Source organism: Cyprinodon tularosa, unplaced genomic scaffold (genome assembly GCF_016077235.1).
Source record: "Cyprinodon tularosa strain WSP-4 unplaced genomic scaffold, ASM1607723v1 ctg573, whole genome shotgun sequence".
NCBI classification, from domain to species: Eukaryota; Metazoa; Chordata; class Actinopteri; order Cyprinodontiformes; family Cyprinodontidae; genus Cyprinodon; species Cyprinodon tularosa.
In genome coordinates this window covers 106,787-131,820 of record NW_024039311.1, presented here as the reverse complement: position 1 = coordinate 131,820, position 25,034 = coordinate 106,787, and the positions used below count along the sequence as shown (strand labels likewise).

Here is a 25,034-nt window from a genome sequence, read left to right as displayed (position 1 = left end):
ATTTTATTTTTTTTAGAAAGCCATCTACTATGACAGCTACTGACTTACCTCTGATTCCTGTGTGAAATTAGTTTGTATGACAGTAGGTGTCCAGTTATTGCTGGACTGGAATCTGCTCCAGTTCTGCAAGATGTGATATTGTTAAAGCAAAAAAATTATTCAGTTTTGATATCTGGCCATTTGGATTTCAAGATGTCACACTTGATAAGTAAGTCATGTACCATTCTTTTAGTATTATAGTCAGTGCCAGGATGTGTATCTCTAGCTGTTCATTTGACTTGAGGGAAGCTAATTCAAAAATATGGATCATAATTTGAGAATCAATGTAACCTGGCAGAAATGGAAAATGCATGAAGCAGCATGCAGGGTTGTATGAGGTCTGTATTGCAGGATGTTCATTCTTTCTCTCCTTTTGCATGTGGTTATATCTCTCAGACTTTTGCCCTGTCTGTGCTAACCAGATTAAAGCCCTGCCTCCTCTGTCTCTCACTCTTTTCACATTGGTCCTTTCACTGGAACACCACCACAGGACCCTCCCCCCCTCTGTATCTGTTCTCCCGGTGGCTGTCAGTCAGTTTGGATTATTGTAACCTCTCAGGCCTCACATGTGCTCCCTCTGTTCCTCCTGCTGTGCACATTACAGCATATCAGCCATGACCAGGATTAGGTGACAGAGAGCAGTGCTCTGTCTGTTTCTCCTTCTGAGAAAAGAGAGGACGGGAGGAAAGAAGGCAGCCATGGAGTTAAAGTAAGTGGGGGACTGCTATTTTTAACTTGGGAAAAGAGGAAAAAGGAATTAAAAGCCTTTGGATTAAACGAAGGGAGGGTCTACAACAAGGATGATGAATATGTGGTAAATCTTTGCCTGATGTTGGTTTGGCTTCTAAAAGAAGAACATATAAAAGAAATGCCTCTGTGATTAAATGTCACTGGGTTAATGCTTGAGAGAGGAGTTCCAGCTGCAGATTGAATGGCCTCAGGTACTCTGATGGTGGATCCCATTTTCATGCACACATCACCTCTCATTTTCTTTTATCATTCCTTCTGGTAAAAGGCAGGTGCAACAAGAAAAAGTAGCCTTTGAGCAGGTCATCAAATGCTATTAAATCAATGAAATGAGGTAGTGTTCAGAATAAACTGCATATAATAATGATCCAAGTGCTGTACAGAAAGCAAATATACAGTAAGCCTAGTAAAATGATTTTACCTGCATAAAGAATGTGAGTGGTAAACATGCACACGTTTCACTTCTGCAGTCAGTCAACACATCAACTCCAGACTTTAGCTTTTGGTCACAGACTGAGCAAAGCAATTGAAGTAGCTTGAAACCTAGTGGGGTTTTTTTGTTGCCACTGTTTGGAAAGCACAGTTTGCTTGGACAATGAGCTGCCATGTTTCCAACTTCAGAGAATATAGGTTGACAGATGTGCTGCATGGAAGGTTTCTAGTTTCTTTACAGCTGCAAAACTGTGCTGTTCAGTTTGAGTTCAGTTGTCATGCATACGCTCTGACATGGCGATACAGAGCTTTGTCTTATCTTCTGCACGCAGAGTCCAAGGTTGGCAGATATATTGCCCGGTTGACTGACTCAGGGTTTCCACTTTGCAGTTGGCCGCCTTGCCCATATTTCAACCCAGTCTCATGGGAAAATGTACCCCCACTACGTTGGTCCAAGTATGAACAGTTTCAATAGAGAAACCTTAAAATGTTAAAATAAGATAAAAAAAAAAACCATAGAATTCCCCTTAATAGCAGCAAAGATCTTGCAGATTATCCAACTTTTAAAGCCATTATATCGACCCAAACTCTCACTTTTAAACATGGATGATCATTGTTTCATCTTTTGTCTGCTGACAGATAGGTGGTTACAGTGTTGGATAGGTGATATTAAGACGTGTTCTGCTGCTCTAATCTCTAACATCCAGTCACCAATGAAATTTTAAAATTAATCTGATAATTTTGTTGTAATGTATGGCTTCAGCATATATTGCACTTCGAGCCTTTATTTGGCTGAAAAGGATGGTTTGAAATGCTGTTTTGAGAGACTAACTGAAGCAGTAGAAAATCTGGTTAAAGGCTTGATGTTGAATCCGTGTGTTCAGTTGCTTGAGGTATTTTTTGAAAAATCTACAAAACTGCTAAGCTAACAGTCATATCTAAATGTTTGGTATCAGTGGTTGACACCCAAGTCCTACCTCTTTCCTAAATCACCCAATGGACACATTGTGCTTGGTCAGTCTAAAACAAAAATGCCTTTATTGTCCCTCAGTGGGAAAAATTCAAGTCAAACATCAGTTAAAATAAGTAGACCAAAGATGCACACCAAAACATAAAAAAGAAAACACATCAGATTGTTGCTGTTAATATATAAAAAGGTTTCACTACTTCAGTGCTAGAATCTGAAAACGGTAGATCCCAAATCTCTTTGGTGTGAACAGTTCCATCAGCGAGTAATAATAGATAACGGGATCATTCACTTTCCACTAAATTAGGATTCATAAATGTTTTTTAGTAATGAGATTCACAACTTTGTTCCTTTTCGTTGTTTTTATATTTTTGTTGTGACCTGGAAATATTTTAATAATTTTTAACCTGATTTTTTTATCGGTTTATTGGCACTTAATAAATATGTCTTGGAGTGTCTGCTGGGTACAGTGCCACAGTGGGATATCACTGTGGCACTGTACGTTGCTCTATAGAGCAGCAGGTAGCCAATTGGAATTTTGTAAGGATTTAAATGTTTAAATTGGGAAAAAATGCCTTTTTATGGTTTAAGAATCCAATATTCTTATCATGATAATTTAACTTGAGTCTTGCTCGAGTTAAAATAAACCCTTGTTCATATTTTCTATGATAATCTGAGTTTCTTGTAAACGAACAGCTGTTAACTGTCAGTCATTAGCTGCGTTTTCAGCTCTCCTGGCAATAAATTTAACCAAAATTGCAAAAGGGAACAGTCTTACTTAACAAAATATAATATGCATTCATTAAATGATGTGCAGGTGGAGGGGAATTGCTGGTACTCAGTTCTTTAAAGCAGTGCTGTGATAAATGGCAGGAACGGAACGAGAAGCTAATTTTTTAGAAAAATCTGCAATTCAGTCTGACTGTGCAGAGCTGTTGTTTATTCTGTGACACAATGTGTTGTGTGGTCAGAAAAAAAAAGAGAGAGATGTTTAAAAACAGCTGAGGTCAGTGCTCTAGAAAGGGCTGTGAGAGACCAACAGAGAGAACTATACCAACATGGAAAAACTCTGCGAGGTAATAAAAATGGCTCACAGCTTATGATGTGAATCCATAAAGGAAGCAGTGAAATCAAGTGCCGTATTTACATACTTATGGTTAGAATGTTGCACTGAGTGATTTAAGGTTTGTGTGCATGCAGGTTCTAGAACTTTATGTAAACTAATACATTTTTTTGTCTTGTTTTTACTTGGCCTTCATAGGATCTACTTTAATGCTCGTTTTCCACGTATCAGCAGTTCATTTATCTCATTATGTGCCTTTTTTGTGCTCAGAGTATTTAACAGCTTCAGAAAACATAAACTTTTCAATTTTGGGGTAAATCAAACTGAACAAATGGACAACAGCTGAATTTCTTGGAACCTGATCTAATATTTGAGTCTGATCCAATCCTGATGTCATTGCTGGATGATATTTCAGGCTGAGGACACTGATCCAGACTCCATGTTGTAGTTTATTTTGGCTGATTTTACTATGGAGGTAAATTATATTTTAAAAGACATTTAATAGACTTTTTAACATAAAAAAAAAATCATTATCAGGTAGGGAGCTCTACCACAGAATCGTTTGCTCCATTTTGGGATTTTGGGTAGATTTTGGCATTGAGAGCAGAAGATAACAAGATGGGAACACTCTTTAGGGTGAAAAAAGGACGCGTCTTAGCTATTCTGAACATCATTACAGGACAGAAACACACATGGATGAAGCTTTTTAAAAATTGGGGCTAAAGCCTTCTGGAAAAGAACTACAAAAAACCAGTTACCTAAATGTAAAATGATGAAGTTCTTCATTATAAAACACCACACATATAAAGGGGTGCAGGTTCTTGTGTGTCATACAGATTAAACTTGAAGGAAAAAATGCAGTTCTGGTAGGCTGCCATGCAATGGATTGTGGGAAATGTATAGTTCCTAGGAGGTGAACTGGAAAATCTGGAGATTCCTATTCTAAATAAACTATTAACTTGAGAGCACTTTTTGGACAGCACTTTGGCGCAAGTGTCCTTACTGATTTGCCCGACTGTATCCACCTCGGACCTTTACAGAGGAGCAACAACCAGCTTCGGCAGCAGGAAGACTGGATTAGAGAAAGTTACTTTATTTTAAAGTTATGCTTTCAACTGCTGCCATAAAATATACTATATTGCCAGAAGTATCTATCTAGAACTGAAATCGTATATCAGTTCTTACTTGCACTCACTTCCTGTATCTCAGAGAAAGGACCATATAGACTGAGAGAGGTTTTCTGTCAGTTTAGAAATCACTGAAATGCTTCGCCCCAAATTTCCAAAGTACTAAAGGAATTATAAAGTGTTATGTCAATAACTTGAACTGTAGGCAAACAACCATGACAACCTTTTAGAAAATGTTTTCAACTCCAAGGAGAACGCTGTTGTTCCCAAAATGTGTATTATTTTTCTTTAGATTTTATTGAAAAACATGAAAACAGTCTTTGCATTTACTGCCTACCTTACTGGGACTTGTTTATAGTTCATATCATTTTGTTTTATGGTAATTAATTTCTATAGTAAGTAATTCTATCCCATTGCTTGTTTTGGTCTTTACATTAACGTCACTGTCATGTTTCCAGGCTGCTTGATGTGTATTGTCTTGTTTTGCATTATTCCTGAGTAAGGTCACCTCATTGAGAGAAGGCAGAGATGAGATCAATGAACACAACTGTGGGGATGGCATTATTTGTAATGCATTTTATTCTGTGACAACTATATATAAGGAAGAATTTCCTGTTTCATAAAATCCAGCCTGACAAACCAGATGAAGAAAAATAATGGCTTTATAACCCTTTCATACTTTGCAGCTTTATTTTTCACCTGTATTTTTTCCCCTGAGAATGACCACAGATGCAAAAGAATGACCTAGAAGTAACCAGGGATCTTTTTAATTCAGTGGATTTAGCAGGACTGCTTGCATAACATTTAAAAGACTTAAAATTTTAGAAAGATAAGCAACATTTGAGCAGGATGCAGATCTAAAGCTATAATCCATAACCTGCGTGATTTTACACAAGATTAGATGCTTCTATGTTTTATAGAGCAGTATGGTCGCTCCTTTATCCTGACCAAGCTGGGTTATGTTATTGGTGTCAGTTTGATTCCACGTTGACAGATTCATGGCTTGATTTGAATATGGGAAATCAGTAAAGACTATTTAATGAAAGCAGAAGTGTGTAAACCATCGCTATAGCCAAGCAGTGCTTACGGTAAGGAGGGAGGTAGGAAAAGGTGAACCATTTCGTGTAGATGTAGACTGTTTATTTCCATCCTGCAGGAAAACCTTGACCAGGGGTCTTCAGTTCAAGTTCTGGAGGCAATAGGACTTTAACATTTTGTCTGTTTCTACTGAAACTCATTTTACACCTTTTTAGATGCATTTGCTTCTACACTAATCCCAATGGCTGAATTATGTCCACACTATGTGGTCAAGTTGTCAAGTATTCCGCTAAATTTTTGGTTCAGGTGTGTTGAAACGGAATAACATCTACAAGGTTCAGGACACTTGATGTCCAACACCTGCTCTAGACATTGTTTCCCCTAGCTCACTCTAAGAAACTCCAAGGTGTTCCTTTATTATGAGGGGCAATTGTGATACTTCCTAAAATTTCTGGATCTGCTCTCAAAAGGATTTGCCTAGAAAACTTGAAAAGAAGGTGCAAATGAAGCATGCTGAACTGGCGTATTTTAATGAGGAGCAGTGACTCCACAGCAGATACTCGCCAGAAAACCTAACCCTCATGAATCTCTCATTAGCTCATAGGGTCAAGATGTTGGCCGCTGTTGTGCGGTTAGGATGAAAACCTCAGAACTCCTTCTGCATAAGGGCATTGAGTAATCTGCTTTCCAACACAAAAAGTTCCTAATCATTGCTTGCACCTTTGACGTCATTATCTATTAGTAACTTAAACTCATGCTTCTTTTCTTGTGTTCGATCTTTGCTACCACAACATATTTGATGTCTGACCTTCCTTCTGTTCTTTTCTCTTCTTGTTTGCTCTGACTCAGCAGCCATACGCACACCCACACCATGAAAGAGCTTTGTTATTGGCCATGGATGGAACCCTCTCCTTTTTTCATCTCTCTTATTTGTTAGCTCACAAACAGTCAGCCAATACTCATTCACACACTTCTGGTGCTGCATGATCTCGTTGCACCACGCTGCAGTGAGGCAGCATTTTCTGCAGTCAGACAGGAAAGGAGGGAGATGAATGGATGGGAGAGGGAGAGGGAGAGGGAGAGCTGGGAATAGAGAAGATGGGAGGAGGGGAAGTGGTGAAGAAGTAAGCTGGGAGGAGAAAGGATTATGTAAAAATGAAACGCAATCTCGGTCCAGCAACCCTTCTCAACTTTGCTCCCATGCGCACACGACCACGAACACACAAAGAGGCTACTGTCCCACATCCTGGAATCCCTTGTTTGTATCGCTGATGATGGGAATGAGGCGTAATGTCAGCTTAGGATATGACTTAAAGGTATGTTTACAGGGATTTAATTCTTTATTACTTTATTATTCTGGAGTTGGTGTTTGTAACTGTAGAGAGTGCAGAGAATAACTCCCATTGATCTGTTCAGCTGTTTATATAAGCTTTCCTGTTGTCCCCAAACTGTGTTAAAACAAGGATACCCATCTCACCTTCTCTGTTTGATGTGTGATTCTGTGTGTGCTAGATGGAGGCCACATCTAGCAGAAATTATTCCACTGAGCGACAGCGGCTCTGATTATATAAGAACAGAGTGTTGTTCGGCTGTGGCGATCTTTTGCACGGTCAACACATCACAGCCTCTGTTATGACTGTCGGCAGGATTTAGGAGTTTTACTAATCAGAGCAAGGTGCATTTGATGACTTCGTCCTCTGCTGGATCTGCTCCGTCTGGCCTGGTGAGTTAGGGATCTAATCTGATCTGTGGGTTGTCTGTGCAGCTTCATTCAGATCATCTTTCTGGTAAAGGATAATTCTTTGTTAGACATTTGCTTTTATAAATTTGATAATTTTATTAACTTTGTTTGTTTTTCTTCCCCCTGTTATACATCTGTGCAATGATAAGTTCTACTACTTTAAAATCATACTTTTTTTTGTGTGTGTGTGTTTGCTTTAAAATGTATATAAAATTAGATTAAGACTGCTGGGAAGGGGCGGAGGGGTAAGGACATGCACTCAGGGAAAAAGACTGCCCCTGAGGGTTTCCTTTTCAGAAGCAGGGGTGGCCTGTTTTTGTGCCAGTGTTTAATGTAAGGAGACAATGAACACGTTGACACACTTTCTGTGTCTGTTAGCTGCCAGATTTTGTTACAGAAATTATACGGAATGATGCAAGGGAAGATTTTCACAGAAAGCTTGACAGTAATGATACAGAAATGGACAGCATATTATGAATGATGTTCTCTCAGGCTCTGCATTACTTCCTGATTAAATATTTATCCCCTAAAAAGCTTGTCCTGACAAACATAAAGCACTTCCTGCATGTTTCCCAACAGAGGACACAGAACAGGATCTCAAGGAATCGTCTTTTCTTTTACTTTTTTTCATGGTGCATGGTGGACTTTGTAGATAGATTAGAAATGAAAGAAGGATAATGATTTAGTCAGACTGTTCTGTTTTATTTTCAGTTTTTTATTCATATAGCTTTAATCCACAACACATAATTTCAAGGCACTTTACAGAGACAATTATATTAGAAATATTAGCTGCACAGCTGATATTTCCAGGATGGTGTCACAGCCAATGAAGATCATGATGGTAAAAGCAGAGAGACCATGAAGTCAGATGATAGATGAAGAATGAAGCAGAATGATGAAAAGTGGTCCCTATATCCTCCGGCAGTCTAAGCCTATAGCAGTATACATTCTATCAATGGGTTGATTAATGATAACTTTACAAGTTTCTTCACTATCAAGACAGTCTATTTTTAAGATTGCTTTAGTGCTTACTTTAGGGCTATTTTTTTACCCATTTATAAATTCCTTGCAGCTTTGTTTGCTTTGTTTTTTTCTTTCAAACTGTCTCCTTGTGCTACAAATGTCCGCAAAACATAAAGAAGATGAAACACTTTAGAAAAAATTTGTGTTTAAGAAAAATAGACCCAAGTGGTTTCTCTATCTGTAGAAGTTTGTATCATTTTGTTTTTCTTTAAGATCCAAAGACGAATTGTGTACATTACTAGGCCTTGGTTGAGAGTCAAATCCACTCTTTCAAATGCAATCTTTGATCTTCCTTACTCCGGCATTTTTGGTCATTCCAATGATGTTCTTACATTGTATTGTAAAACCCTCTGGAGTCTCACTGTTTTTTGTCTGCTGGTTTGGTTTGTGAAGGGTGCAACATAAGAGGAAAACGGACTCCTGTGTCCGCGTTCTAGGATGGCCACGGAAAGCTCCACTATTCCCAGTCCTGTTGTCCGCCAAATTGACAAGCAGTTCCTGATCTGCAGCATATGTCTGGACCGCTACGAAAACCCCAAAGTACTGCCTTGTCTGCACACCTTCTGTGAGAGGTGAGTGGAGATGATGTGAAGCAGCATATGGGATGACACACGCTTCTGATTTTCTTCCATCTGCATTTATATTTCAGGAAGGTGATATCAGCATAAAAATTATTTCAAATGTATTTGGCATGTGGCATCTTGAGAGAAAATGTGTGTTGCTGGTTTAGTCATCATTCCAACAAAACATTTGTCCTCTTAACTTGTTTAGTTTTAGTTTTTATCACGAAGTACTTTCTGGATGATCATATTAATATTTGCTTTAATTTAACATTTTGTATACACTCTGTGTATTAAAAATCACATTTTATTTTGTACAGCTTTCCAGACTATAAAAGAACATTTCCATTCCATAAAGTGCAGCAGAAATCAAATGTAAACAGTGTGGGAGAAAAAAACGTGGTGCAAAACGCTTCACGCTTCAGGCATTGATATGGAAGTTCAGATCATCAATATATGGTGCAAATATGCAGGATTTTTGGTTTGGTGTTATCAGTGTGATGCAGAGTCTGTGACGTGATTTAGACTTTTTTCAATAGTTCAGCAATCTGATTGGCAGATCGGACAGCTCTAGTAGGGTGATATACGGTCAACATCTCAGTTAAATATAATGGAACAAGAACATGAAGGGCTCTAAAAACAAGCATTAAAATTTTTAAATCAATCCGAAAACAGGCTGGGAGTCCGAGTAAGGAATATGTTGCATAGTGTCTCACAGAGAAAAACTGAACAAAGCAATGATTTATTGCAACAGTAAAAGTGAGTAAATCACTTTCAACTGGGTTAATGAGTTCTTTGGGTATCTTTGTGTTTTGTTCCATTCTATCAACTACAGGTGCCTGCAGAACTACATCCCTGCCCACAGCCTCACCCTGTCGTGTCCTGTGTGCCGACAGACATCTATTCTCCCAGAAAAGGGGGTGGCGGCACTGCAGAATAACTTCTTCATCACCAGTCTGATGGATGTGCTGCAGCGAAGGCCAGATACCTGTAGCCAGGAGGCCACCACCCTCGACAACGTAACCGCTGTGGCTACAAAACAGCTGCTCTCCTGCCCCAACCATGGGGGAAGTGTAAGAGATGCTTCCAATAAAACCAGTCTCTTTAATAATTTAGGTTTTTAGCTAATTTCACATTTGGAATCAGTTTTTTACATTGTTATTCAGAGGGAAACCATAAAGGTTTTTTTTAAAGATAGATACTGGTCTGAAAATATAAACCTAGGGAGCAAGCTTACAGCAAAATGTTTCTAACAAAATAATATTTTGGCTCTTTCGCAATATGAAGCATTGACTCAATCAAAAATAAAGTTATAACCGTTCAAAATGTGTCTGTGTCAATAGATCTAAATCTTTATTTTTTTAGGTGATGGAGTTTTACTGCCCACCCTGTGAGACAGCCATGTGTCAAGAATGCACAAGTGGGGAACATGGAGAGCACCCAACCGTGCCTCTAAAAGATGTAGTGGAGCAGCACAAGGCCTCATTACTGGACCAGCTGAATGCTGTGAAGAAGAGGTACAACAGGACAGGGCTATGAGCAGCTCCACCTATTTCTCTCTCTGAATTTCATTGTATAATGACCCGTGCTCCATTTAGGCTTCCGGAGATTGACTCCGCCCTGCTGACCCTGTCTGAGATCCTGCAGCAGCTGACCAGTCGTAAAAGCTCCATAGAAGATGACATCCATACAACCTTTGATGAGCTGCAAAAGACCCTCAATGTCCGCAAGAGTGTTTTACTAATGGAGCTGGAGGTCACCTATGGGCTGAAACAAAAGGTGAGGAAAGGTTGTTGGAGCATTTATAGTTCTCCCGTTTCCTGACTTTTCATGAGAACTTGATTTACTTTCTGAAGTTGATGGGGCAAAAAACACATTTACATGTATTAAAGGGGTCATAGAATGATTATATAGGTTAATTGGTGCTGGTCCTTAAGGTCTCTGAATAGGGTGTGCAACATTGGTTGGGCTGAAAATGGCATATTTACTATGAGCCCTAATTCAAACCTGGTTAAAAGCCCTAGAATCAAACATCAGGTTTTATTCCTTTTATGGTAATCTCATGAATATTTAGATGAGCTGTGCGCTGATTGGTTTGTTTACTACGAGCAAAGCTGCTGAGCAAAGACTCATCATAGCAACAAGCACTCATTCACTGAAACATCAAATTATTGATATGGTAGGGTGACCAGACTTCCTCTTTTTCCCAGAAATCTCCTACATTTCATACGCCAAAAAAAATTCCGGGGAGAATTTCAAAATCATCCGGGATTTTGGTCAAATACAATGCAGCAGAACAGACCCGTGGGCTCCAGGGCTGTTCTGGGAAATCCGGCGGATGGGGGCAACGAGCCAGCGGGGGATGGAGCGACCGAACCCGACCCGGTGACGGTTGCCTGGACGCCGGCGGCCCCGTGTTTATATAAAACAAAAAAAAAACTGAACATTAATCTTTTTAGGCTAATCTACCCAGCTAAATGTTTATCGTAATGAGAGATATAGGAGCAGATATACACTCACCGGCCACTTTATTAGGTACCCCATGCTAGTAACGGGTTGGACCCCCTTTTGCCTTCAGAACTGCCTCAATTCTTCATGGCATAGATTCAACAAGGTGCTGGAAGCATTCCTCAGGGAGTTTGGTCCATATTCACATGATGGCATCACACAGTTGCCGCAGATTTGTTGGCTGCTTATCCATGATGCGAATCTCCCGTTCCACCACATCCCAAAGATGCTCTATTGGATTGAGATCTGGTGACTGTGGAGGCCATTTGAGTACAGTGAACTCATTGTCATGTTCAAGAAACCAGTCTGAGATGATTCCAGCTTTATGACATGGCGCATTATCCTGCTGAAAGTAGCCATCAGAAGTTGGGTACATTGTGGTCATAAAGGGATGGACATGGTCAGCAACAATACTCAGGTAGGCTGTGGCGTTGCAACGATGCTCAATTGGTACCAAGGGGCCCAAAGAGTGCCAAGAAAATATTCCCCACACCATGACACCACCACCACCAGCCTGAACCGTTGATACAAGGCAGGATGGATCCATGCTTTCATGTTGTAGACGCCAAATTCTGACCCTACCATCCGAATGTTGCAGCAGAAATCGAGACTCATCAGACCAGGCAAGGTTTTTCCAATCTTCTATTGTCCAATTTCGATGAGCTTGTGCAAATTGTAGCCTCAGTTTCCTGTTCTTAGCTGAAAGGAGTGGCACCCGGTGTGGTCTTCTGCTGCTGTAGCACATCTGCCTCAAAGTTTGACGTACTGTGCGTTCAGAGATGCTCTTCTGCCCACCTTGGTTGTAACGGGTGGTTATTTGAGTCACTGTTGCCCTTCTATCAGCTCGAACCAGTCTGGCCATTCTCCTCTGACCTCTGGCATCAACAAGGCATTTCCGCCCACAGAACTGCCGCTCACTGGATGTTTTTTCTTTTTCGGACCATTCTCTGTAAACCCTAGAGATGGTTGTGCGTGAAAATCCCAGTAGATCAGCAGTTTCTGAAATACTCAGACCAGCCCTTCTGGCACCAACAACCATGCCACGTTCAAAGTCACTCAAATCACCTTTCTTCCCCATACTGATGCTCGGTTTGAACTGCAGGAGATTGTCTTGACCATGTCTACATGCCTAAATGCACTGAGTTACCGCCATGTAATTGGCTGCTTAGAAATTAAGTGTTAACGAGCAGTTGGACAGGTGTACCTAATAAAGTGGCCGGTGAGTGTAAATTGTAATACATTTTTAGACATGTAACAAAAAACTAGTGGGTAGAAAGATACATTTAACTTTTTAAATTTTTTTAACATTCTTATAGTTATGGGTTAAAGGTGGCATAATAAAAACATTTAAGCACACAGTTTGTAACTAAAATGCATTGATAGGAATAGAACAAACATACTTTCATTATCTTGAGTTAATGCATACCTCAAATAAAACCAACAGAAAAATGAAAGCTATACAAGTGTATCTTTGTTTTTATGGTGTAACAGGTTTATATCTTTTGTTTAAAGGAATCACTTTCAGCATTTTTAATTTTGTTATGTTTAGTCTGATTTTTACGGATTTAATTTTATGGGATATAATTAGTGCTGATTGTGGCTGTTCTGCACCACACTTCTGTTCCCTGCTAAATTGACTTTTTAGAGATTGGGCTCGTTTATTATCTTTGTTATAAAAGGGTAGAATAATAGGCTTTCCTCCTATAAGGCTTCTCATCAGGCAGCTTTTGCTGGTCTGTTTGTCAGACCACATGTGTGGCTAAGGATTTCCAATTCACTGACTGGTCTGAAATCAACACACTTGACCCCTGGGAAGAACCAAACATGTGACTTGCTGTAGAGCTGTGGCTAGATGGAGCCAGTGAGCCGTGAATGTTTTTTTTTGTTTTTTTTTTCTCTGGATGATCAGGGTGTGTCATGTGCAGGGAAAGCAAACTGTACAGTACAGCTCTGCTCCTGACACTGGAGAAACTTTATCCTCCGTTTGTCCTCTCGCTGCATATGAGAACTGTTGAGGTTTCTGAGCTTCAGTTGGAGACAAATGAGGAACTTTGGAGGAAACACTTAAGATTAAAACATTAATGGCATCTTGCTCAGGAAAAGATGACTTTGCTGACCAGATCTTGGTGAGTTGAGCCCGTTCTCCGCTATTAAATATCCCTGTTTTCTTCATAAGTTTAACCTTACAACATATCTATTTGTCATAATAGATATGTTGTAAGGTTGTATTGGACATTTTCTGTGCTGCAACATCAAATGCAAGACTGTTGCATGATCCAGAAACATTTTTTTTGCAAAATACAGGAGCAGCTGACAAAACACCTCTCTACTTTTTTTTAATAAACTGCTCTTGTAAACAACGGAGTGTGACAGGAAAACTGAAACAAAAATAATAATTGAGACGAAGAGCAGGAAAAACTGGCCTGTTTAGAATAATTATTATAATGAGCTTCAGATCCTGTAACATCTTCCAGTTCGCTTCACGGGTTTTATGGGTCATCCACCTAAAACTACTGAAAACATTTGAAACTGATACAGAACCTTGTAAAATGATTCATTCGTTCAGTTAAAGTTCTACCTATGGTCACCCCACAGCCACAAACTTTGCTGCTTTTTCTTGTTTCTATTTTTGTTTATTTAATGATGTAAGCTACATTGTGATGAGGGGCATATGTTTGTAGTTGGCTCTCTTTTATTATAATACCCTGAAATAAAATGAAGTCAAGCAAATTACTTTTGTAAAATACAGCCGGTTGTGAATGCATCAGATGTCTCTTGGAGATCATCTAAAGTTCAAAGAAGAAATTTGATCAGGGAGAAAATGAATAAGTTCAAAGCAGAGAGGTTATAAAACATTAACCTAACTTCTCCAAATCTTACTGACTGTCTGCACAGGAAAAGCAGATGGAGTAACATGGCCTCTAAAGATCTCCTCTGCAGGTGGAAGGATCTGCCCACAAAACGGCTGTTATTTTTTTTTGTGGGTAGATAATTTTTTGTCTTCACACCTTATTTATACACTTGTATAATGGAAAAGTGCATTTTTAAAGCCAAAGCTTTTTTTTTGCAGTTTGCCTCATGCTATTTTACCAAGAAGATGGAAAATTCACTGTTATTATGTACAAATATCATGACTTTATTTACATGCATAGTTTGACAGCAAAAAGCATAATCCATGTCAGTTGTTTCCCTCTTCAGTGGCTTCAAATTTATCCTCTCAATTAATCCAGTGCTGCCTTGCTGCCCCCTGGTGTCTCCATGTGTAGGTTCTCCAGGCACAATTGGACACCTTACTGCAGGGACAGGAGGGCATCAACAGCAGTTGTAACTTCACCGAGCAGGCGCTGACCCACGGCAGCGAGGCCGAGGTGCTGCTGGTGAAGAAGCAGATGGGTGAGCGTCTCATCGAGCTGGCCAATCAGGAGCTCCCTCTGCAGCCAGGTGAAAATGCCCAGCTGGACTTCCTCGTTGAGACAGATGGGTTAAAGAAATCTATCCACAACTTGGGCACCGTGGTAACCACAAACGCTGTTGCATCCGAGACTGTGGCCACAGGTGAAGGGTTACGACACTGTGTGGTAGGTGTGCCCACAGCCATCACCATAACCACTAAGGACAAAGATGGGCAGCTGTGCAAGATGGGTAATGCAGTCATCACTGCTGAAATCTCCTTCTCTGACGGGTGCAAAGTTGATGGAGAGATCCTGGACAACAAGAACGGCACCTATGACTACCTTTTCACTGCTCCCAAAGAAGGCCCTTTTAACCTATCTTTGCGCTTGTACAACCAACACATCAAAGGAAGTCCGTTTAAAATAAAGGCCCACATACAAACATCCCTGAATTCAGATGGCACAAAGAAGAGGCTGAAGTCTCCAGGCAGCGGACACATCAAGCAGAAAGCCTTCAAAAGGCCGGCCAGTATGTACAGCACCGGGAGGAGGAAAGAGAATCCCATCGAGGATGATCTTATCTTCCGAATAGGTGAGTATATATTTTTTTAAATAAACTTTCACACTGTCATTTCCTACAAGATGACAGAAGGATTTGGTCTGTGTAAAAATGCATAAATAAAACTACTATAATCTTTACACACAGAAAATGTTACTGTGCAATGAAAAATCTTGAGTCATTCCTCTTATTTTATACCGGATAAGTTGCTTTAAGGTTCCAGACTAGAAATAAGCTTAAATGGATGACAAAAATGTCAGACCTAGAAAGATATTTTGAGTTTTAGTAGTCAGGTCTTCAAGGATCAGAAATATAGATAATTGAAGAAACTAAGAGATGTATTATTCCTCAGTTGATCATCCTCCCACTGCCGAATTTACAGCCAATTCTTCTTCTGAAAACCTCATGTTGGAGATATATTACCTTTCTGTTTTTTTTATTCTTTTCTGTTTTTTTATTTATTCAACTAAAATTGTAAACTAGTTGTCTTTTCATGGATAATATGTTTGACCCAGTTTATTCCAAGTAATTTTGCCCTTTCACTGAATCCATATTCCTTTTTTGTATCCATGCGTACCATTTGGAACCCAAACACTAAACCATTATCTATGTTTGTCTTATTAGATGCTAAATGATCAGTACTCAATTGATTGAATCCAAATAAACTCAGAATGACCTCCTGGTGGTAGGCAATGTTTATTAGACACCCATAAACACATTTTGTTGGCCATTTATCTTAACTGAGACATTTGCAAAAGGAACAAAATAACAATCTGGATTTTTGTCACACTGTTAATTACGCAACAATATGTTTGATGCTAGTTAAAGGAATAGTACACCCAAAACATGATTAGCCTTCATTTTCTACTCACCCCCATGCTGAACAACACTCTGGAGTACTTTTTTGACATCTCAAATGCATCTGGAGATCTGGGAGGCTTCTTGCTGTCTGCTGACATTCAAATAATGGAGGTCTATGGCGCCCGAGACAGAAAGGTCCACAAAAGTCCACAAAAACGTGTCAATATTCCTCCATACTGCTCGTCCAATGTAATCCAAGTGTCCTGAGTGGGTAGCATCCAGAATTTACTCGAAACGAAGTAATTTAGAACGTTTTAGAGCCTAAACAGTAGTGTATAGGATTTCCTAATAGCGCCCCCATGCGCGCTCACGATTCTACGGAAGCCGGCAGACCAAACCGGAAGGAAGTGCGCATTCAGCGTCTGCTCTGCCGATAATGCAAGCGTAGAAGAAGAAATGTGCTGTTTACCTGTGCAAAGAAAGAAACAACGAAAGAAAAATGTCTGAGGACTTCAGTGTTGAGGAAGAGCATGAGTTCTTTGCCGAGCTGAATGCGCTGGTTTGGTCTGCCGGCTTCCGTAGCGTCGTGAGCGCGCATGGGGGCGCTATTAGGAAATCCTATACACTACTGTTTATGCTCTAAAAACATTCTAAATGACTTCGTTTCGAGTAAATTATGGACGCTACCCACTCAGGACACTTGGAATACATTGGACGAGCAGTATGGAGGAATATTGACACGTTTTTATGGACTTTTATGGACCTTTCTGTCTCGGGCGCCATAGACCTCCATTATTTGAATGTCAGCAGACAGCAAGAAGCCTCCCAGATCTCCAGATGCATTTGAGATATCAAAAAAGTACTCCAGAGTTTTGTTCAGCATGGGGGTGAGTAGAAAATGAAGGCTAATCATGTTTTGGGTGTACTATTCCTTTAACAGTCAGTGCTGGTACCGACTTTGGTGGCCTACATTTTAGATTTGTTATACATACAGGGTATATACAACGAAATTTCATAGATCAGATGGAGGATTATCCTGAGACTGCGCCACCACTGATGGCTGACCTGACCAGCATGTCTTTATTGGAATGGGAAGTGCGAGGAGGAGACCTATGCGGACTCGGGGAGATGTCCACATAGAGGGGCCAAGGACCCAAACCAGGGACTTTCCTGCTGTCAAGCTAAAGTGCCAGCTATTGTCATGACTTTTCCACTTTATGAAGGGGCCGTTGGTGTTTATATCTGCAAACAGAAAAAACCCATTTGGGGTGAAACAGTTGTGCTGAGGTCCATCATTTTTTATTTTTAATATTTTTTTCATACAACTTAAATATTTCCAGATTTTGCCCCAGAACACTTCCACAAGTTAGCCTCCACTTAAGCTGCTTTTTCTGAATCTTCCTTTCAGAAGCTTTTCAAGCCAATGTCAGTAATCAGTGTATGTGAAGCTCAGGGCTTAAAAGACCTTCATTTATGCTTCTTTTCTTTAGGCACCAAAGGAAGAAACAAAGGGGAGTTTACCAATCTGCAGGGAGTAGCAGCCTCTTCTCAGGGAAAAGTGCTGATAGCAGACAGCAACAACCAATGTGTTCAGGTTAGCAAAAATCTTATTAATAATGTATGAAAGTTTCACTAGAGGAGTCACTGGATTTATTTTAAGCATTGTGGGGAGTGGTGGCCTAGTGGTTAGGGCATAGAGCTTGGAAACCTGAGGTTCTGAGTTCAAGCCCCACTCCCACAGACTGCCCATCTGGGTCCCTGAGCAAGGCCCTTAACCCCACACTGCTCCCTGGGCGCCCAATTGTGGCAGCCCACTGCTTCCTGAGGGGATGGGTTAAATGCAGAGGTAAATTTCTCCAATGTGAGATCAATACATTTCAATTATTACCATTATAGGCTGTTATCTACGGATCATCTATTATACATTTGACTACTTTCATTAGCGGTTTTTTTGGTGGTATATTTCTCACACTACAGGTATTTTCCAATGATGGCCAGTTCAGAAGTCGTTTTGGCATCCGGGGCAGGTCTCCAGGTCAGATGCAGCGGCCAACGGGTGTGGCTGTCCACCCCACTGGTGACATCATCATTGCAGACTATGACAACAAATGGGTCAGCATCTTCTCAAGTGATGGGAAGTTTAAGGTAAGTTTTATGTTTTCTTTGTTTAGGTTATAGCTATTTGACAAAGTATTTTAACCAGCAGATGTTAAGAATTACTGAAGTATGTTTATCTTTAGAACATTTTTAAACAATATCTCTTTAAGGTATCTTATGGTCTTTAAATCTTAAATGTTTATTGGAAAACAAAAATATGTGTGTAGTATTCAGAGATCACTATTGTCTGCTTGGGACAGATGTAAAGCTGATTCAGTATTTGCATAACAGAAACCAAAACTTTCTCACTTCTGCAGAACAAAATAGGCTCAGGGAAACTGATGGGACCTAAAGGCGTAGCGGTGGACAGGAACGGCCACGTCATCGTGGTCGACAATAAGGCCTGCTGCGTCTTCATCTTTCAGGCCAACGGCAAGATGGTCACAAAGTTTGGTAACCGTGGCAACGGTGACAGGCAGTTTGCAGGTATTCTTGGAGATAAAACCTTAAGCTGCATGACAAAACCTGTGTCTGAGCAAAACCATTCAGAATGTTTTCTTGCGGCTTCTAGTTCATTTCCATCTTTACATGAGGTGCAGCTTCAAAAAGATCACACAGACCAACATTAGTCAGTACAAATAACCTTTATGGCTGACATTATTTCCTCAGGATTACATTTGAGATGGTTTTGTTTTGAGTATTTTTTTTTCCATTTTATACAAAATAAATCTGTTTAAGTCTAAGTCTTATTATTTTTCCTCCTGATATTTAAGAACAGAATTTCTTCTGTACTACAAATCAGCTAAAACTGACAAATGTCTGAAATGCGTTTTTGTTTTGTTGTCTTTATGCCAGGCCCTCATTTTGCTGCCGTCAACAATAACAACGAAATCATTGTGACGGATTTTCACAACCATTCAGTCAAGGTGAGTGCATTTTCACAAAAGATGGTTTATATACTAGTCTTAATTTTAAGTAAAAAAAAAAAACAAACATTTTTTAGAAAGTTGTTTTAGGAAGTAAAGCTTTTAAAGTAATCGTAGACATTCTATTCTTTCTGAATATGTTTAACCTTGGACTAATTAAGTGGTCTTCTATAAATATATTGTAAATAATTACCTCAAGATGTTAAATGAATTGTTCAAAAATGCTTTCTTTTTAAGCACACCTTGTTGGAGTAACTATCTGATTAAAAAACGTCTACAAAATATGATTTTCCTGCAGATTTATATTGTTTGAAAACTTAACCTTTTCTTCCTTTTTAAGATGGCAATAAACTCAAAAACACAAATGTCCCACTTGACGGCTGTATTTCTTTAGAAAACATCGACCAATTTGCCCATTTCTTCCACTATGTCAACATATTGAAGTGAATCAAGCAATGTAAAACCAATTCCCATTATTACCCAATCATTAAATAACACGTCTGAAAGTAAACCAGATGAGAAGAAGACCTGCACATTGCACTCCTTTTATAAGTATTTTTACACCTGAATGGGCATATAAGGTTGTTTGACTTCAAATAACCTTTAAACTTCAGTCAGCCTCGCGTTAGTGAAGATGGCAACACTCCCCTTTAACTATGATGCTGCTGATTTGAAAAGAGGAGGAAACACTGCAGAGCACAGAAAACAAAATATATCAGCTGGGTTATTTATTTTCTAGATCTCTGCACAGGAGATGTGACTGTAGAGCTTTTATATGGACTTTTGGGAAGTGGGTTTTATTTACAAAGATACCATGAATATATGACATAAAATTGTTATTTTTTTCAACCCAAAGTGGTGAAAATTTCAATATAAATTTAACAGAACAGTCTCAGTGGATAAGTTGAAAAAAAAACATAATCTCTTCAGTAATAGACCCGGACAAGCCACAGGATTAATGAGATGGGCTGATTACACATGGGACCTCAAGGACATCATGTCTGCTCTGTGTCCTACATATTGTAGGTGTTCAACACAGAAGGAGAGTTCCTGTTGAAGTTTGGCTCCAACGGCGAAGGTAATGGGCAGTTCAATGCTCCCACTGGAGTGGCAGTGGATGTCAATGGAAACATCATCGTAGCAGACTGGGGTAACAGCAGGATACAGGTCAGCAAACCATTAAACTTTTTTTTTTAAATTCATTTCAACTTCTTATTGACAGCTTTCTTCACAAAGATCTTTGCACAGGTTTAATATCATCCTCTGCTGTCTTTCTGAGTTCACGTGATTACTATTTGAAAACTATCCTGATTCATAAAGAGTCATTGGAGGCAATGCTGTGCCATTTAACAAGGTTCCAAAGCATTCTTGAAAAGAAATGCTTCAATACATTTATTTCTATTCTTTTTCAAAGCACACCTTTAGACATCTTTAACTCTGCTCCTAAGTTGTCATAGGTACTTTTACACATAATCCAGCTTGGTTTTACTCCACACCTAAAAGATGGAGAGTTTTTTTTTTTTTTTTGATGGGGGCACAGTTGTTTAAAATATGACTTTTCGTTATGGCCTTTAACAAACCAGTTAAAGTTCAATTTAGATTTAAAAAATAAAATAAAGACTATGGAGCTTTATAGACCAGGAAAAAAACACACATTTCAGATACAGTTGGTATGCAGAGAGTGTCCTTCCATCTAACACAAAAAGGCTACTGTTGGTCCTGGTCATTTTACACCCCACACTGAATACCTTCTCAGTGTGTGGAGAACCAAATTAGTTTGATCTTGCTGCAATAAAAAAGGAATAGCTTTAAAGGCTCTACATATTTATTTTTTTTTTTTACAAAGGTTATAGATGAATTGTAAATCTGTGTAATGAGTAGAATTTCCTTAAAATAAAATAAAAAAACTCTTAAAAGTTTTCAATTTATTTAATGTTTTTTTAAACTAATTTTCTCCCATTGGTCACTAGCTTTAAAGGGGTGATAGAATTCAAAACTGAGTTTACATTGTCATAGATGAATACGATGGTTCATCGGGTGAAATGGATGTACAGAGAAGTTCAAACCCCATCGACTCCTCCTTTCTCTGCAAATCTCACAATTCTAAACTTCCACCATGAAATGGGCGAATCCAAACGAAGCACCAAGTTGACGTAAACTTGGGGATGTTGCCTTATTTGGTTCTGGCCTGTAGTTTTGTTACACCCCGAAATTTACATACAGACCAGCCCACTGGTTTACTGGCCGAAGGGATTTGGGGGGTATGAAATGTTGACTGCTGTGCCACTGACTGGACCGGACCTGAGCAGAGAGCCATGAGCCGCCCGTCCTCAGCCGGAGGAGGGGGGCGGTAAGGCAGGCGGGGGAAAGCATAGGGCTGCCGTTCAGGCAACCGTCACCAGGTCGGGTTCGGTCGCTCCGTCCCTCACTGGCTCCCTGCCCCCGTCCGCCGGGGTTCCCGAACAAGCCCTGGAGCTGACGGTTCGGTTTGAATGCCTGGTGTGTTTCGCCTACATGCTGCACTGTAATCGACCAAAATCCCTGAATGATTTTGAAATTCCCCCCGGACATTTTATTGGGTATGAAAAGTAGGACATATCCTGGAATAAGAGGACGTCTGGTCACCCCACCATATCAACAATTTGATGTTTCGGTGAGTGAGTGCTTATTGCTATGATGTGTGTTTGCTCAGCAGCTTCGCTCGTTGTAAACCAACCAATCAGCGCACAGTTCGTCTAAATATTCATGAGCATACAATAAAAGAAAGAAAACCTGTCGTTTCATTCCAGGGCTTTTAACCAGGCTTGCATTGGGGCTCATAGAACAGCAAATATGCCATTTTCAGCACAATCACTGTTACACACCCTATTAAGAGACCTTAAGGACCTGCACCAAATACCCTATATAATCATTCTATGACACCTTTAATTTAAAATAAAACTGGTATACCTGTTTTGAACCTTTTTTTAAAGAAAAAATAAAGTCTAAAACAATATATATTTTTATACATCATCTAACTTTTGAATTAGTGCTGATGCTGCTTATCTTTGGCAGGTGTTTGATGGCAGCGGCTCTTTCCTCTCCTACATCAACACGTTGGCTGACCCGCTCTACGGCCCGCAGGGATTGGCCCTCACCTCTGATGGACACGTTGTGGTAGCAGATTCTGGCAACCATTGTTTCAAAGTCTACCGCTATCTGCAGTAGCTGACCTTTTTGCTTTTAGGGACATGCCTACACCTCTTGGCCTGGGAAGACCAGGAGAACTGGAACTCAAACTCATTCATTCATTCATTCCTTCCACTGTGCCATCCGTTAGAATTTTCTCCTGATTTTGAAGAAACAACTGCTCATACAGTTCTGCTGCTGGTTGGTGCTACGAAGAGTCGATCACAATCGTGTTTATGTTCCATTTGGAGTGTTGACATGAAAGGTGAAGCTTTAGTAGTGATAAACCTGTGATATCACAAAAAAAAAAATCGCTGCACTGGTTAAAATCACGCACTTAAGTGACTTAACTATAGTTTAGGTACCTGACAAAATAACATATTTAAAAACTATTAGTGCAGTTTTCTGTTTAAAAAGCCCTTAAGCCAACTCACAATTTGCCTGTTCACAGAGTATGCTGTAGGATTGTTTGGAGCATGATTACGCATTGCTGTGCATGTTGTTTTTAAAAAACATCTTTAATACTAAAATGCAGTTTATTTTGAAAATACAGGATTTAATATCACCACTATAACATTTTAAATGGCTGCACAGTTTCAGTACACTGAATGGGTAATGGTCTATGTTTTAGGTAGACACAGATCTGAGAAACTTTGGCCATATAATGTGAACTTTAATATAGGGCAACAAGTGACAAGGTTATACGTTAATATTTGAATAAAATATTTTAAATCATAGTTTGTCTCAGTTTTTGTTATGATTCCTGTTGAGTACTAATGGCCAAAAGTCCCACAATCCAAGTATAATTAATCTAATAAAATGTTAAACAATATCTATATTAACTAAATTTCAAAGATTTATACATTTGTAAATCAAGTAAAATATGTTAGAATAAAGCCCTTTGTGAATTATTACTGTCAATGTTGCGCATACCACAAATTAAACTGCATGATATGCTGCAACAGGATTGTGGATTAACTAAATTGTTGAAACGACTACAGATAATTCTTATTTAATGAAGTTGACCATTTTTTTTGTATGATGAAAAAAATCTACAGTTATTAAAGTGTGGCATCTTTTGAAACCCTACAATTATTTTATTGTACACTGATGCACCTTGTTGGACTTCATACCTCCCCTCAGCCTCTGAATGCTTATCCTACATTGCACGGCCACCTCAGTCAGTTTTTTTTTTTTCTTATTTAATTCATGGTTTATTAAACACGTGTGTTCATGTTTTTTATTGTGGCACATTTGGATCTCCATACACATCTGCTGTACATGTCTACATTGTAGGCCCATGTCCCAGATATGCAAGATTCATCTTCTATCCTACACAAAAATTACTTTGATTTCCCCCCACTGGTCTCAGAACTGCTAAACCGATAGCCCTCACTCCTTCCAATGAGATCTTGTCTTTTCCACATGTGTCTGATTGATGGTGACCTTGTAGATTTGGAAGATGTTATTTTGTGCATAAGCATTTGGTGTACATGTTGTAAAATACAATCCTGTTTAAAGCCTTCATCATAAACAGTCTTTAAGCACACAATTATTAGTATTCGTCTTCCCGAGTTTGGTCAAGTTTTTACACAATCCTGTAAAATTCTTTGTCTTGTACATATTTGTATTGCAAAATTGAATTAAAGTGCCAAAGATGACAAAACGTATTTCCAAGAGGGAGAGTCATAGTGTGGTGATGCGTTTTTTTTTTTTAATGTTTTTTTTGTGCAAAAATTAAGCACATTTTAAGAAAACATAATGCAAATGGATTATATACAGGTCCTTCTGTGTATAATATTGTGATAAAGCTAATTTTCCATAATGTAATGATAAAACTTGAACATTTCAGGTCTTTTATTGTCTTAATACGGATGATTTTGGCATACAGCTCACCAAAACTCAAAATTCCTATCTCATAAATTTAGCATATTTCATCCAACCAATAAAAGAAAATTGTTCTTGATACAAAAGTCAACCTTCAAATAATTATGTACAGTTATGCACTCAATACTTGGTCGGGAATCCTTTTGCAGAAATGACTGCTTCACTGCGGCGTGGCATGGAGGCAATCAGCCTGTGTTGCTGCTGAGGTGTTATGGAGGCCCAGGATGCTTCGATTGCGGCCTTTAGCTCATCCAGAGTGTTGGGTCTTGCGTTTCTCAACTTTCTCTTCACAATGTCCCACATGGGGTTCAGGTCAGGAGAGTTGGCAGGCCAATTGACCCCAGTGATACCATCGTTAGTAAACCATTTACCAGTGGTTTTGGCACTGTGAGCAGGTGTCAGGTTGTGCTGAAAAATGAAATCATCTCCATAAACCTTTTCAGCAGATGGAAGCATGAAGTGCTCCAAAATCTCCCGATAGCTGCATTGACCCTGCCCTTGATAAAACACAGTGGACCAACACCAGCAGCTGACATGGCACCCTAGACCATCACTGACTGTAGGTACTTGAGACTGGACTTCTGGCATTTCCTTCTCCCCAGTCTTCCTCCAGACTCTGGCACCTTGATTTCCAAATGACATGCAAAACTGAACAACAGTCCAGTGCTGCTTCTCTGTAGGTCAGGTCTCTGCCGCTTTTTCTGGTTCAAAAGTGGCTTGACCTGGGGAATGCAGCACCTGTAGCCCATTTCCTGTGCACGGTGGCTCTGGATGTTTCTACTCCAGATTCAGTCCACTGCTTCCGCAGGTCCCCCAAGGTCTAGAATCGGCCCTTCACCACAATCTTCCTCAGGGTCCGGTCTCCTCTTCTCGTTGTGCAGCAGTTTTCAGCCTCACATTTTCCTTCCCACTGAGGTGCCTTGATACAGCACTCTGGGAAACAGCCTATTCGTTCAGAA

The 25,034-nt window shown here is 39.6% G+C and overlaps 1 protein-coding gene across 1 annotated transcript; it reads left to right on the top strand.

Annotated features, from left to right (window-relative positions):
• Positions 1 to 583: 583 nt before the first annotated feature.
• trim2a (tripartite motif containing 2a) lies at positions 584 to 23,858 on the top strand. The gene is made up of 12 exons (XM_038306143.1): positions 584 to 748; positions 8,571 to 8,749; positions 9,573 to 9,810; positions 10,103 to 10,254; positions 10,336 to 10,516; positions 14,512 to 15,229; positions 17,488 to 17,591; positions 17,975 to 18,142; positions 18,412 to 18,580; positions 18,950 to 19,020; positions 20,047 to 20,187; positions 22,075 to 23,858. The coding sequence occupies exons 2-12, from the start codon at positions 8,616 to 8,618 to the stop codon at positions 22,225 to 22,227; spliced, it is 2,229 nt and encodes a 742-aa protein (XP_038162071.1). The 5' UTR covers positions 584 to 748; positions 8,571 to 8,615; the 3' UTR covers positions 22,228 to 23,858.
• The last annotated feature ends 1,176 nt before the right edge of the window (positions 23,859 to 25,034 follow it).

Bases quoted from the DNA above. Each gene is read 5' to 3' on its own strand.
- trim2a (XM_038306143.1), top strand. From the start codon at position 8,616: ATGGCCACGGAAAGCTCCACTATTCCCAGTCCTGTTGTCCGCCAAATT. The intron at 8,750-9,572 runs GTGAGTGGAGAT...TATCAACTACAG, and splicing joins CTGCACACCTTCTGTGAGAG to GTGCCTGCAGAACTACATCC. The intron at 20,188-22,074 runs GTCAGCAAACCA...TATCTTTGGCAG, and splicing joins GGGGTAACAGCAGGATACAG to GTGTTTGATGGCAGCGGCTC.